This window comes from Nesoenas mayeri, assembly GCF_963082525.1.
Source record: "Nesoenas mayeri genome assembly, chromosome: 2".
Taxonomy (NCBI): Eukaryota; Metazoa; Chordata; class Aves; order Columbiformes; family Columbidae; genus Nesoenas; species Nesoenas mayeri.
In genome coordinates this window covers 118,819,275-118,833,360 of record NC_137543.1, presented here as the reverse complement: position 1 = coordinate 118,833,360, position 14,086 = coordinate 118,819,275, and the positions used below count along the sequence as shown (strand labels likewise).

General features: G+C 39.8%; 1 protein-coding gene across 1 annotated transcript in view; it reads left to right on the top strand.

Annotated features, from left to right (window-relative positions):
* Window positions 1-244: 244 nt before the first annotated feature.
* Window positions 245-14,086, top strand: part of ATP2C1 (ATPase secretory pathway Ca2+ transporting 1) — a 52,339-nt gene continuing 38,497 nt past the window's right edge. The window contains exons 1-2 of the mRNA XM_080340368.1: window positions 245-282; window positions 728-890. Coding sequence (XP_080196494.1) covers window positions 885-890 — 6 coding nt within the window. The 5' untranslated portion in view covers window positions 245-282; window positions 728-884. The remainder of the gene's footprint in view (window positions 283-727; window positions 891-14,086) is intronic.

Genomic DNA, 14,086 nt, shown 5'->3' with positions numbered 1-14,086 from the left:
CCCCCCTCGCGCTGCCAGTGGGCAACGGCGCCCCCGTCTCGGGGCGCAGGCGCCGGTGCGGGTGCAGAGCGGGGAGATCCGCCCGCCCTTCCGTTGCCGCGCCCCGCCCCGTCCGCTGCCTCTCCCGCCGCCCGCGGAAGTGAGCGGAGCGGAGCCGGGGATGCGGCCGTGCCGCTGCCCCGAGACACGGAGGTGAGAGGCGCGGCGAGGCGGCGGTGAGGGAGCTGCCGCTTGCGCCTCTCCCCCCCCCCACCTCCGCCCCGCTGCGGCCTGCGCCACCGGGTGAGCGGGCGGGGCCGGGGCGGGGGTCGCTGTGGGCAGCGGCCGGGGCCGGCGAGCTCGGAGGAGCCGCAGCTTTCCTTCCCGGCACCCCTTCCGCCCGGCGCTGAGGAGGCGGGCAGGGCGGCGGAGGGAGGAGGGTTATTTGGGGTGAGGGTTTATTTTTAGGTGCGGGGCGTTCGTTCCGTGGGGAGCCCCTCCCGGGGCGGGACGCGGCTGGTGGCGGCGCGGGGGGAGCGGCCGCGCTGCTCCTGCTCGGGGGCTCGGGGTTGCTGTCGCTGCTGGGCAACTAATCCTCATCCTTGGTGGCCTCTGACAGCTCTGCGGGTCCCTCCGTGCCTGTGCCTGCTCCGTGCTGGCCAATGGAAAGCGGTGGAGATCTATAGGGTTCACTTAAAAAAAATACATATTTATATATATTTTTATTATTACATTTTTCCTCTTTTAGCGCTGGTTTCTCTTGCAGATGTTGCTGCAGGTGGGGGCAGAGGGAGCGGTGTGATTGCCTGGCATCTCGGGGCATCTCTCTCCTCACCTCTCATCTCCAGCGCTGCTGTCGCTAAAGACTTTTGTAACTATCGACTCAAGTACAATTTCGATGGAAAATGAAGGTAAAGGTCTCATCAGAGTCACTGACTTCATTGGAGCTAAGAGGATTTTTGCATGCAATTTGGTGACAACTCCTACTGGTGCGTGTGTATGTTTTCCCGTTCCAGGGGTTTGCAGGGTTGCTCTCGTGTCTTAATCTCTTGGTAGGAATTTTGATCTCCATGTTGTAGCTTAAGAATTGTAGGACCACTGTTTTTCTTTATTTGTACTGTTATTTGTTGAACTAATTATCAGACAGATTTTATTTTTGCGTGACAGGTATTCAGACATCTATTGAGTGCTTTAGCGCTCTGTGTGTTTGGAATAGAAATCTCTTGTTTTACTTAGAATGGGTTGTCTGAGCATTAGTTGCTTGGTATTTTCTTAAATTATATGATTTTATCAAATTTTGTCTTTCATGGCTAAATTAAAAAGCATTAATTGCATTTTGTGTTGAAGTATTTTTGTGCATGTTCTGTGTTCTTAAAAATGACTTAACTTTACTCTCTTGAACAGTATTTAATTTAAATGTGGTACTCAAGTTTTGAGTTCTGCCAATTGAAAGATGTAGTGTGAAGCTGGAAACCATGTACTGAAAGGAGTTGCTCTGTTGTGCTTTCTCCTTCTTGTCTAGTTTGGAAATTACTTAATTGAGGAGTTATTTCAGTTTTTCTATGCAGGGCTTTAGTTTATGCTCAGGGAGCCTTAAAAGCCCCTTTGGAGGGATGCTAGTGTTTGTGCCCTTCGCCGATTTTAATGTTCTGTTTGACTCTGGGTGTTGAAAATCTCTGAAATGTATTATTTTTATTACTATATATGCAAGAAAAGAACTGTTGATTTCCCCCCCACCCCTCACTTTTGTCATCAGTATTCTTTGAAGATGTTAAGTGTGTTTTTTCAGTGGCCACTGGATTTCCTTTGCTATAGGTTGTACTGTGAAACATAGGAGCTCCTTTTCCTCTCACCCCATTCTGAAAACAGAGGCGCTTTTTTTAATAGTTTGACTTGAATGAAGAACTGGATTGAGTTTGTGTGGTAGACTAACTAAACTATTTCGTACCATTAGATATTGTTCTGAAGTACGGTTGTCTTCCATGACTGGAAAGTTGTAGTAATTGTGAAGTCCAACCTGTGTTGAAAACTATGCAGTTTATCATAATCTGGCATTTCAGAACCCTTTTCTAACTTTAAAATAATGTTAGAATTTTCTTAATCCTATTGATCATGTCTTCCAACTGAATATTTGTAATAAAGAGCATGGACCTTGTCAGACAGAAGGAATTTTTAAGTGTGGGGTAATGTTTCTGGCAGATTGATCTTGGTTTTGGGAAGCTAGATAGCTGATAAGAAGTAGTGTCTATGCCTTTACATTTCGGTCACTGCATTGCAAATAACAGATTTTTGAATGAACAGCACTGGGGGCAGGGAAAGCAAAGTGGATAATAATGCCATTGAACAGAAATACGCTTAGGGGAAAAAGAAGTAGCTGTCTGACATTTGCATGCCAAACTAAAATGGCAGGAAGACTTTTAATGCCTTTTAGTTCTATTACCAAATAAATAGTATATCATAGATGTAGTTTATAATCAAGTTGTGTATGATAGTGTGGCCTGTTCTAGTTCTTCTGAATGCTGGTAGCACAAAGATGGCATTGCTTAAGTTTCTTATGGAATAAAGAAAAAATGTTTAAAAATTAGTAATATTTGTGTGATAGAAGTAATTTATTTTTTTAGAAAAGCTTTATCTGGGGGAAAAATAAAAGATTATCAGATGTGTATTTCAAAGGCAGGAATAAATGGTATGGCTTGGTGAGGGCTTTCAGAATGGGGTAGGAGGAAAGCTAAACTTCAGTATGAATATAAGGGCTGAGTTGGTTCTCTTAACATGTGAATTACTTTCCCTCTGCATCCTACTCCCCCATCCCCCCCTCTCATAATAGAGTCTCCAGACTGGCATATATATTTACAACTCTCTACTGTCTCTTTGGCTGTTCTTGGTATTTCTGAGCTTTTCTTTTTCTATCCAGTTGACATTTTGAGGCAGCTAGAGACTAGCAGCTTTCATATTGGAACTTTGCAGCACTCCTGAGAGGATCCTTAATGTATTTTCTCTGGGAGACAACTGAAGAATCTTTCTAATCTTGTAGAACAAATATTGCAGTTATATATATATATGTTTTGCAAGTTTGTGTTTGAAAATTCTCTTTAGTTTTGATATTGAGCAAGAGATGGCAGATTTTTTTTCCTTCCTGTATTTGGATGATTATTGAAGTTTGGGAAGTGATAAGATGTTTTGGAAAACTGATGTTTTCCTGTGTTAATTCGGTTTTCATAAGCAGTATTGTATGTTTACTCTAAGCTGGTTAATGTTTTGTCCCAGGGCTTCATTGTTCCTCTCATGTGTGCTGGGATGATTAAACTTCCGCAGAAATTCATGTGTCTCATGGTAATGGGGAGAGAGAAATTCCCATCGTAGGAAGACTTCTGCTTAGCTCAGTAAAACTGTGACTTACAGGAGTTATGTTTGTATTTCTGTTTGGAAAGGTGAAATTTGTGACTTCTTTCCATAAATGGAGCTTTTTCTTAAACTGTAGGTAGTCAAGAGAACTTGCATAGATACAGCATAACTCTGAGTGCAAACTAGGCTTTGTAATTTTTGAATCTCTTCATTGATGCCTTTAGACTGTTTTAAGTAATTTTCTGTTATTGTAGTTTGATTTTTTTTTTTTCTTTCTTTCTTTTATCACCATCTTTAGAGTGTGACAGGTTCTTTGTTTTCCTGAGGATTGTCTTGTAGAATACTGCCTTTTAGTAGAAAACTAGAGAACACAGTTTAGGTCACATCAACTTTGAGCTTCTCTGCTCTGAGATCAGGCTATGATTACAAGTACAAATTATTAAATAGGAGTACTGTTTTCTTACCAAGACCTTCTGTAGCATTTGTTTTCAGATCATTAAGTGCTTAACAGAAGAGATCAGTAATGTTTTCCCACCTGTAAGCCAAAAATATTTTCCCAAAACCATGTAGAAAGTTGGTAAAAAAACCTCAGACCAGACTTGCTGTAATAAAAACATCATGTGGTGATTGTGAAATCCTCCTTCATCTTCCTTGTTTTGAGCCCTAGTTGATTTCAGCTAATCTTCAAAGACCACTGTTCATTTCAGCCTGCAGGCTGTCCGTAGGCATTTCAGGATAATTTTGATAATTGGATGAATACTGAGATAAAAGTGAATAATTTTTTTCTTTTCTTTGTAAAAGATACTTTAATTCTTCACATAATCCTGAGATGCCAAATGAGTGGTTTTTGTTTCTCATGTGCTTGAAGTGCAGTAGAATTTCCTTCAGAGTTTCATGAGTGTTTTTCCGAAATGGTGAAAATGGGCATTGTTGCTAAACGAGTGGATTGAAGATCAGTGAATAAATAAGTGTTGGTGTTTGAGGGCAGGGAGTTCACACCCTGGACCAGCTCATCATGCAATAGGCAGCTGTAGGTACCAAGGAATGGGTGGAGCATGTGTACATGCAACTGAACACAGCGGGAGGAAGGGATGCTTGTGACAGCAGCCACTTGAGAACTATTTAAATTGTTCCAGAGTGGCGTCATCAGTTGTTTGGTGACGGTAGTATCCAAAATAATCAGTATGAAGTTTGTGATGGGAAGTGCTAGAAATCGGTGTTATCACAGCAGTTTACGTTCCTTTTGACGTGTAGATGATTTCTTAATAAATCAATAGGTGAAACCAGAATTTTAATATTCATTGATTACTATTTCTTACCATGTGCAGCTTGCAGAAAATTAGAAACTGATACTTTACACTTCTGTTGGCAAAAAAAGTCACCTCTCTTCTGTTTAACTTGGAGGATAAGGTGAGAGATTTTTCTAGTAGAGACCTTTGTATCTTTTGGCAGTGCTTTGATAACTTAAAAAAACTGCTAAGTTAACATAGCCTTTGTCTTGCACTAGAAACATAGATTTTCTTTTTAATTGATCAGTGTCATCTTTTAATCTATTGTTTGACTGGTTGATGGAGCATTAGATAGTTCTAGTCTTTCCTTTCCCCCTTTTTTCCCATGCAGATAAATCGGAAATGTTTATCTATAATAATGTAGAAGTGATGTAACATGGAATCTGCTTGAGTTCAGACATCATAGAATGTGTGTTTAGCTATTTTATAATACTAGGTTTGTAACTCCTTTCTGTGGAGAGCCTCTGGGATAATCTCAGTGAGGTAGGAAAGACAGTGTTGTAAGGCCAATGCAGGCAGTTCTCAGGGTAGCTACTTTAACAAAAGAGAAACAAACATTTTCTCTTGCTTTCTTGGTGAAGAGTTTGACAAGTGCTTGGTGATCTTGGGCTTCTCTTCTATGGGACTGAACGAAATGGTCTCATTATTGCTGAAAGAAGATGCTGCTTGCAGCTGCATTGCTGTCATACATGTTGTATTGGCTGTTTTGGCTGTTGAGTTTGTCTGCTTACCAGCTTGGCAGAAGGTGATCCCAGCCCTTTGTTCCCCTGGCCTGCTGTGGTTCAGCTTTCTCTTGAATTAGTGACTTGAATGGGCTCATGAAGCATCCAGTTAATGCCGAAAACAATGAGGGACAAAGCAGTGTGACCTCTTCCTTCTAGCGTGAGCAGACCCTTAGCTCGACTCACTTCTGTGTGTAGTTGTAGCTTCAGTTCCATATAATTCACCCAGAGATCATGGTGGAATTTTGCAAGAATGGCATAACTTAATGAGTAGATTTTAGTTGTGAGACCTGCATTTGAGTTGATGAAAGAGTTCAGGTGATACCTGATTGACACTGGGTGACAAAATTGGCATTTACAGTGTGGTTTGTAGAAACTAGAAGGAATAATAAAGTTACAATACAGAGAAGGAAAATAAAATACAATAATCAAGGTATAAACTTGGAACAAACATCTGTTTCTAGTTAGTTGTTTTGTGAATATTCTACTGTGAACAATTGGAAAGGATAAAATGGATAACGGGTTACCATTGCAGCCTACAGAATCTTTTACAAAGGCTTTGAAAATATTTTTAAGTCAAATTATCTGCAGCACCTTTTTCTGCATACCTAATTCACAAAAAAAAGCTCGGTGAATACAATGTCATTGCTTTCTTGATACTCCTTATAAGAAAGCTTATTACAATAAATATAGTAATTATGCAGCGAGTTATGTTTTTGTTTAGATTGGCGCTGACAAGAGCTTGATCCTGGGAACTGGTTTAAACAGTAAGCTCAGGATTTTTTTAATTAGAATTTTATTTTGTCACATTATGAAGCAAATGCATAGATGTCGAGGATATAATCAATGATTGAATCTTGGAGCTTCATTCATTATTTTAAATAAATAAATACTGAGCAAATGTTTATATTGGCATTTTTGCTTAGTAAAATTATATGGCGACTCAAGTCTGCAGGTCATGGATATGTTAGCGTATCACAGGGTGCTAAATTCTTTATTAGTGTTTGCTGTTCAAGTGCTGTACTTTGGGAAGCTCAGCACTTTAAAGTGATATGAGATAGAAGCAGCCCAATGGAGAAGAGCCATATGATCTTATTTCTAAGGTTAAATGTTCTGTTCTAGAAAGTTAGCAACTGTCTGGCGAGATAAATGACTGATATTTAGACCCAGACACTTTTGGCCTTCAATTTCTAAAAGGCTTCACATGGATTGGGATTTAAGCAGAGATGTGTGCCGTTTGGAGTCAAGCGAGGTATGGCCGTCAGTGCTCTATTCTTTGGGTGATGAGTTTCTGAACTGACCCAGTGCTATTATACAGAAATTTTGCTTTCATAAAGACACTAACATTGATTTGATCGTTTTAGTGTGTGCTTAGGATTCTGTATCTTTTTGTTCTTTTGATTAATAAGTAATGACAAATGTGTGAAATGTTCTAGCAGACTTTTCCAGTGTTCAAGGATTTTTTTTTTTTTAACAGGAAGAATCAAAGCTGAATATTGTGATGAAATAAATACAGATTGGTCTGATGTGTCTGTGAATGCATTCTTGGTAACTGATACCATCTCAAGGCTTTCAGTAACCGGGCTTGAAATTCATCATAGTACATCCTCCAGAGTATACAGAAATGCTCTAAATGCTCTAAAAGCTTTTGTAGAGATTGAATACAAAGTTGAAATGTTGGGCATTCTTAAGTCTCAACTGTATACTACAGAAATGAGCTAAAGGAAGATGAGGTGGTTTGGACAGACGTGGTGTTCGGCACTTAGTCTGAATTTTTGTTGTCTTTACTGCTGCAATCTACAGCACTGCAGTCAGGTTAAGGTATCCTTATTTTTGTGAAATATGTTCTCCAGCTAGAGAATGGGCAGTTGTCATTCACAAGGCTTGCAGGATAACCACATGGAATATACTATGATTACAGAAAATTGCTCAGCTTTACTGTTGTGCCGGTAGCCTCAGTTGAACTAGATGTCTTACTTTCCTTACTATTTTTTAAATTAAAGACGACATGGAGAAACATCCTGAAAGAGTAAGATGCATTTCATGTTGTGGAGTTGTATTTCTCAGAGAAGTGATTATTTAGATGTTTCTAGTACTGGAATATTTTTAGTACTTGAAAATAGTTCTTGAGCTTCATAGACTATAGTAGAGTTGATGTAGATGTTAAATGGATTGTCTTAGTCTTTCTTACATTCCCTGAAGTAGATGTGCTTGAGGATAGATCTCTTTCTTAAATATTTTACAACTTTTAAGATTGCTCAAACCTTGAGATTTAAGATCGTCAGTGCCATTATTCAGATTTCTGGTTCTTAGTTAGTAAGAAATGCAGAAGTGTTGTGTACCAAGGAGGACAGTTCTGTGTTATGGCTGATTGTTGGCCATAGTGGAAGTCCTAAGCACTGCTGAAATAGTACTGGAATACAAGGCATTTTTTTTCAGGCTTTTGAGGCAGCTTGGTTGTTGTCGTAATTTGGGTATTTATATCTCTTTGGTTAGCAGGTGGTGTCTGTGCCAGGTTGAATATCGCCCTTTTTCTGTAAAGTCTTATGAAATAATGTACAATGGCAAGGGGCTGAAACTATGTGACCTCCCAGGATAGAAATGACTCTGCAAAGAGAGCTCATTAATGCAGATTAGTGTTTCTCTTTCCTTCTGGCTTTTTTAGAGACAGAACTTTTCTGTGTGCATTTCCTTTGATGTGGGGGCTCCTGGTAAAATGTTTAAACTAAAATACTGTTGAATAGGAACAAATTTCTTTGAATGTTAGAATACAGGGCTGCTGAAGCTGTCTCCCCAGAAGTGAAAAATAGTCACACTTCTCTAAAGGAGTCAATTCAAATGGAGATAGTAGACAGTAACTTCAAAGCCTTCAAAAAGTATTTCTTCTCCTGAGCAAACAGTGCCTGGTAGAAAACAAGTGCCTCATTAGTTTCCAGACTTCAACCTTTTGGGGGTGTGAGGGGGCAGCCCTTCACAGTGGCAGGTAAGATACTCTTTTTGCAAATCGGTCATGGATGTTGGTGTCGAATGAGTGTTGGCACTTTACTTGTTGCTTTAAGAAAGCAACATTATTTCCCACAAAGGTATTTGTCAGAGTATAATACTCTCTGGCCAGGTTATTTTAGACAGTGCAGGTATAAAGGGTGTAAAGTTTAACATAATGTATGTGTGTTTGAAGGTATTTAATGTTACTTGGGATTTCTCATTTAGCAGAATGATACATTTGTACTGTGTTGTCAATATATTTTGTAAGTTAAAGTTAGCAAAATATAGAAATTGCAATACTCAGTTCAGTTGCAGTCACAGTCACAGAATGTCGGGGATTGGAAGGGACCTCAAAAGATCATCTAGTCCAATCCCCCTGCTGGAGCAGGAACACCCAGATGAGGTTACACAGGAATGTGTCCAGACGGGTTTTGAATGTCTGCAGAGAAGGAGACTGCACAACCTCCCTGGGCAGCCTGTTCCAGTGCTTTGTTACCCTCACTGAGAAGTTTCTTCTCATATTTAAGTGGAATGTCCTGTGTTCCACTTTGTATCCATTGCCACTTGTCGTAGTACTGGTGTGATTCCCGTTACTGGTCTGTGTAATATGCTCACCATCATGATACTGGTCATCCTTAGTTCCTGGAAGAAGGATGTGTGACTTGAAACCAGCTCAACCCTGTTGCACTCCTTGAAATTTTGTTGCTTGTTCTGTGCCTATGTTGGGCTGAGCCACATATACGTCCTCCCATGCAGGTCTGACTAACTCAGGCATTCACATTCTTTTGATGAAATCAGGGAGAAACATCTACACCACCATCTGATCCACTCAGCTGACATAGTTGTTTATCCAAAGCAAAGGCCACCTTCCAGTCCCCGCTGTGGTGAGATTAGGTTTGCCTCTTTGCAACAGCTCTGGTTAGTCCCATGCTATGTGATTTCCTGAGCTTCATGGGTGCATCGCCCTTGCCCGTCTCCTCTGAGCCTTCTGTTAATAATGGTTTATTGGCCAGTCACAATATTAACGTGTTTTTCATATGTAAATTTACAGGATTTCGAGGATTATGAGAGAAATTGTGTGTTGAGAGTATGGGAAGTAATCAGTCTTTGTGATTTAGTCATATATGAGGTATGAACAGCTATCTCAGTGCAGCTGGTATAGGTGAAGCCTTCCTGAATATAAATTCAGATTTTCTGGACATCATTAAAATATAAATAAATTAGTTCAAAATACAAGAATAAGACATTAAAGAAATGAAAATTACTTAATCAGGGTATGTTTGTGACTTGTCTGCATTTAGAGTTTGTGAACTTGGTTGCCCTGATTTTTATTTATTTTATTAAATGTGTATCCACCACACTCAGTTACTTCCACATGCTTCTTCTATTGGCATAACTTGGTGAATTTAGCTGGATATGTGATTTCTGTTAAGATCTGGTGGAATTTCACGGAGGAAGTTGCATCATAGTCACAACCACGTTGGGTGTTCCTCGTTCCAGAATGGTCTGAGGGCTCTGCTCTGCCTCCACTTTTGGAATCCTGCTGTGCATCAGGGGTTTGCTTCTGGATGTGCAGCTGGTCCGGGACTTACTGTATCTAATGACCATGCCTAGTGCTTTTATGCTTTTTGGGCTTGGCTTTTTCCCCGTGTCTTGTCATCACACAGTCACTGTTCTGCGACTGGGACCTGTGTTGAGGTTCCAGGAGCAACTTGCCTTCTAGACAAGTGGGAGAGGCAAAGACGGCAGGAACATCTAGTGAAATAGATATTTTTAAGGTCATTGCTATAAAGTGACTCTGTGCAATCACAGTCATGATGCTGAGCAATGACCTACTTAAATGGAGAGCTTGAAGATGGGCCATAAGATGGCTAAAGATATGTATCTCCAAAACTTTTAGCCACCATGTCCCAATGAGTAGGCAAGACTTTGCACTGATGCTTCATATCTGACAGAACTGACAGAAAAGAGGATTACTTCCCTTCTGGGTAGAGTCTTTTTTTCCTTAAAGATACTTTTCACAGCTCAGAGTGTTTGTTCAGAAGAAGCCGTTTCCAAAGTTGCTGTGCACACACACAGAGACCCCAGCCTCTGTGCCCATTGACATCTAGTTGATCTCTAGCCCTGTGTACTTTGAGGATGCCAGGCAGCGCAGTAGAGGTAAGCACTTGGTATTTTATTATGCTGCGATGTGCACAAATTTCTCCAGGAGCTGATCTGTTGTTACCCCTCTGCACCCGCCATCCTGTCTCCAAATTGTGCAGAACTGAAGAAGAACATGCCTAGTACGATCTGAGCTTTCTAAACCTTTTAGTATACATCACATCTAGTTTGACCATACAGAAAATTCACGAAATGGGAAGCTTGTAAATCTTTTTTATCTTCAGTGAAACACCTTTTTATGTTGATGAACACTGTCATTATTTCCAGTGTGGGGAAGGTAAGTGAAAAATGGAAGCTTATTCCTTTAGTGGATGAGGAAGTGCTGGTTCTTTCAGGATCCTGATAAGAAAGGCACAAACACTTGCAAGGCAGATTACTAATAATAACTCAGAAAAGGTGGTGGCAAAGTAGGTAATAAAATAATGGATCCTTTCTGATGCTGGGCGCCCTGAGATGATACAGCTTTGGACGGGTCTCTGGCCTGAGCATGACGCATTGTAGATCTTGTCTGCTCTGAGTGCACTAATACTCTCATGGGGTTTCACTCACAGTACAGATTCATTAATCACTGAAAGCAGTTCTTTCTGGAATGTAGGCTTTGAAGTGTCCCTTGGATAATATGCTTTAATGTCCTCATCTCATTAATAAAGCTGCAGTTCCTTAGCAGGTGCATGTAATATTTCAAGTGGAAAACACTATGTACTGTACATATACTTAAGATTAAATGCACATTGATTATGTATACATTCATTTTACTGTTGATTAAACACAGCATGATTCAGTAGTAATCACAGAGGATCCATGATACAAAGGTGTGTATCTGAGTGTGAGTCACTAGCTGCTCGTACAATAATAGTTTTACAGGTCGATCACTAACAAACAAGTCACAAGGTCTTTGTATTACTTGAGTTGACTTGAAAGGGGTTGGGTTTTACAAGGACTGATGGGGTAGATTTAAATGGACCAAATCACCTGTTCAGATGGAGGGGAAGATTAAGAACAAAGTGATGGTGTGGTTAGGAGGCAAGTACTGGACAGCGTGCGGAGTCAATGCTTCCAGTCTTCTTTTTACATTTCCAGTTGTGCCGCGGTGTTTCCCAAGAACTGGCTCTACTAACTTGCAGTTTGCCAGTGAGGCTTCTTGTGGGGGGCGTAAACAGCTCTTTCTGAGTAGAGTGCCCAAACCCGGATGCGTTCTTGTCTTTCAGGTTTCTAAAAGAATTTCGCAAATAATCAGTATTTCTCTTTAATGACCTCAACTTAAATGTCATTGCTTTTGAAACATCTCTTTTTATAAATTTTACTGTTCTTGCTAGTTTTGTTTTTACACCACCTTTGTGTTTTGCACTTGTAGGTCAACTGAGTAACTACATATAACATTTACAGGACTTCATAGTAGCTAATTAGCTGAAGTGTTTTGCTCACAAGTTTGACTAAAAAAAATTTTACTGTGAGAATGTTCCGAATTTTTTAGACAGCTCTCAGTGAATGTAGATGCTGCTGTTTGCATTATGTGCATAGCAGAGCCAAAATTTCCCCTTAAAAACAGTTGTAAAATATCAGTGAGCCCTTCTGGTTAATAATGGACTGAGCTGAGAAACAGAGTGATAAAGGTAAGTTGTTGGTACTTGGTATTGGTCATGGTAGTAAGAGGGTGGGCAGAATTTTGTAGTGTATGAAGAAGAAGAAACAGACATTACTATTAACCAGAATTTTCCTTTAGAGAGAACACAGGGGAACTCTGAATTTCTGGTAGTGTAAGCCTTCCAGACTAATTTGTATTAATTTTGATAAATGTACTTTGGTCACTGTTCCGTGGTTGTATGATTGATGCATGTTTCTTGGCCTAGAAATGGTGGTGTGTATGTTGGAAGTGGTCCAAGAAAAGTCCTTCCTGAGGCAGCTATTTGTTTTTGTTAGTTAGCATCCTGCTGCTTTGTTCCTTGGGAGATTTAGCTGCAAGCAGGGAATGGGACGCTGTAGTTGTGGCTCCAAAAATTTCAGCAGTCATGTACGTGCTGCCCGTCTGATATAGAAACATCGGCCAGTATAATTTCTTAGCCCAATTAACCGTATAAAAACTTGGCCTACAATGAGGTGCTAAAGTGTTTTAAGGTACGAATGAGAGTTGCTTGAAATTTAATTGCGGCATAGGATGTGAAGACATCTTGTTATATGTGGGTTGACTCCTTTAATATAGAACACTGTGATTTTGGGGATAACTTCTGTTGGATACACTAAAAGGTGATGCAGAAGCCCAGGTTTCCAGTTTGTAGGTCTGAGCAGCAGCGCAAAGGACTGGAGAGCACTTTCTGACGGTATTGAATAAGAAATCTTTCCCTTGCTTTGTAGAAGTAATCCATAGGAAAGACAAAATTATTTGCTTGTGTATGGTTATTGTGTTTCAGCAGATAGCAAGCACTTTTTCCAACTAGCTTTTTTGATCTAAATCTGTTGGGGTAACTTGCTTTATATTTTGGATGGTAATGATGAAGGGAACAGTGATCAGTTTCTCATGGACTAAGCAATTGCATTTAATCCGAGGCAAAGTGTTAGGTATTTGAAACTGTTCTTTCCTGAACTACAAGTGCAGTTTACAAAGATTGTAGAGGTTTTTGAGCAGTTAGGTGAGAATCCATCCAGAATTGCCTTATGATATGTAATTTTGCCTTAGAGAAAGGAGCCGGCTATAAACAGACTTTCTGAGCCTCTATTTTTCTAATCCTACACCAGATTTTCTCTGTAGATTCTTTTTTTATTGCATACAGTACAATGTTCTTTGTAGAAGCAGAAGATAATATGAATGAAACACATTCAAAATCAAAGATTCTTTGAGTCTGTCACAAAAAGGCGGTCAAAATAGGCTTTGTTGTAGCAGAGTTCCACCATGCTAATGAAGATTTATTTGGAAAAGCCTGATCTCTAAGAGTATTGGAATATTTCTGTTGAAGGATATTTAACTTATTAAAATATCCTTTAAAAGCTTGTTATTAAGCTTTCTGAAGCCCTGATTGATAATATTAGGGAAATGATTAGTTACATATCCCTTTTTGAAATTATTTGTGTTTAGCAGCCATGTCAGTTGGTATAGGGAAAAAGATTTTTCTCAGCACTAAAAATTGTGATGGTTGTCAGGTTTTTTTGTTCTGCCTACTCTTACTGGGAAAGCTTGGTTGCTCAGCATTTTTGTTCAGAATGTGGAGTCATCTTGGTCAAAATAATGTGTTTCGTGGTTTATTTTGAAGCAGCACTTAGGCTTAATGGTTTTCAGCCCTGAACTGGCATCTGGTAGCTAATACCATGAATGTCCTCTCGCTTTTCAGTGAGAACCAAGAGATAGTACTTAGGACAGGAAACCTTAAAGAAAATAACATGAGCTAGTAATTCTGTACAGTGTTTTATCAGGAGAGGAGATTGTAGCAAAATTTGGCTTAGGAAAGTTTGGGATTGAAGAAAAATGACAAGTAAGGTTAAAATCCAAAGAAAATGGACTACAAACTTTTAAAGTACGAAAAGTCATCTCCAATAGCAATCTACTGAGAACTGAAGTGATTATACTTAATATTGATTTGTATGTGTAGCCTCAACAGCATCCGTAACTGT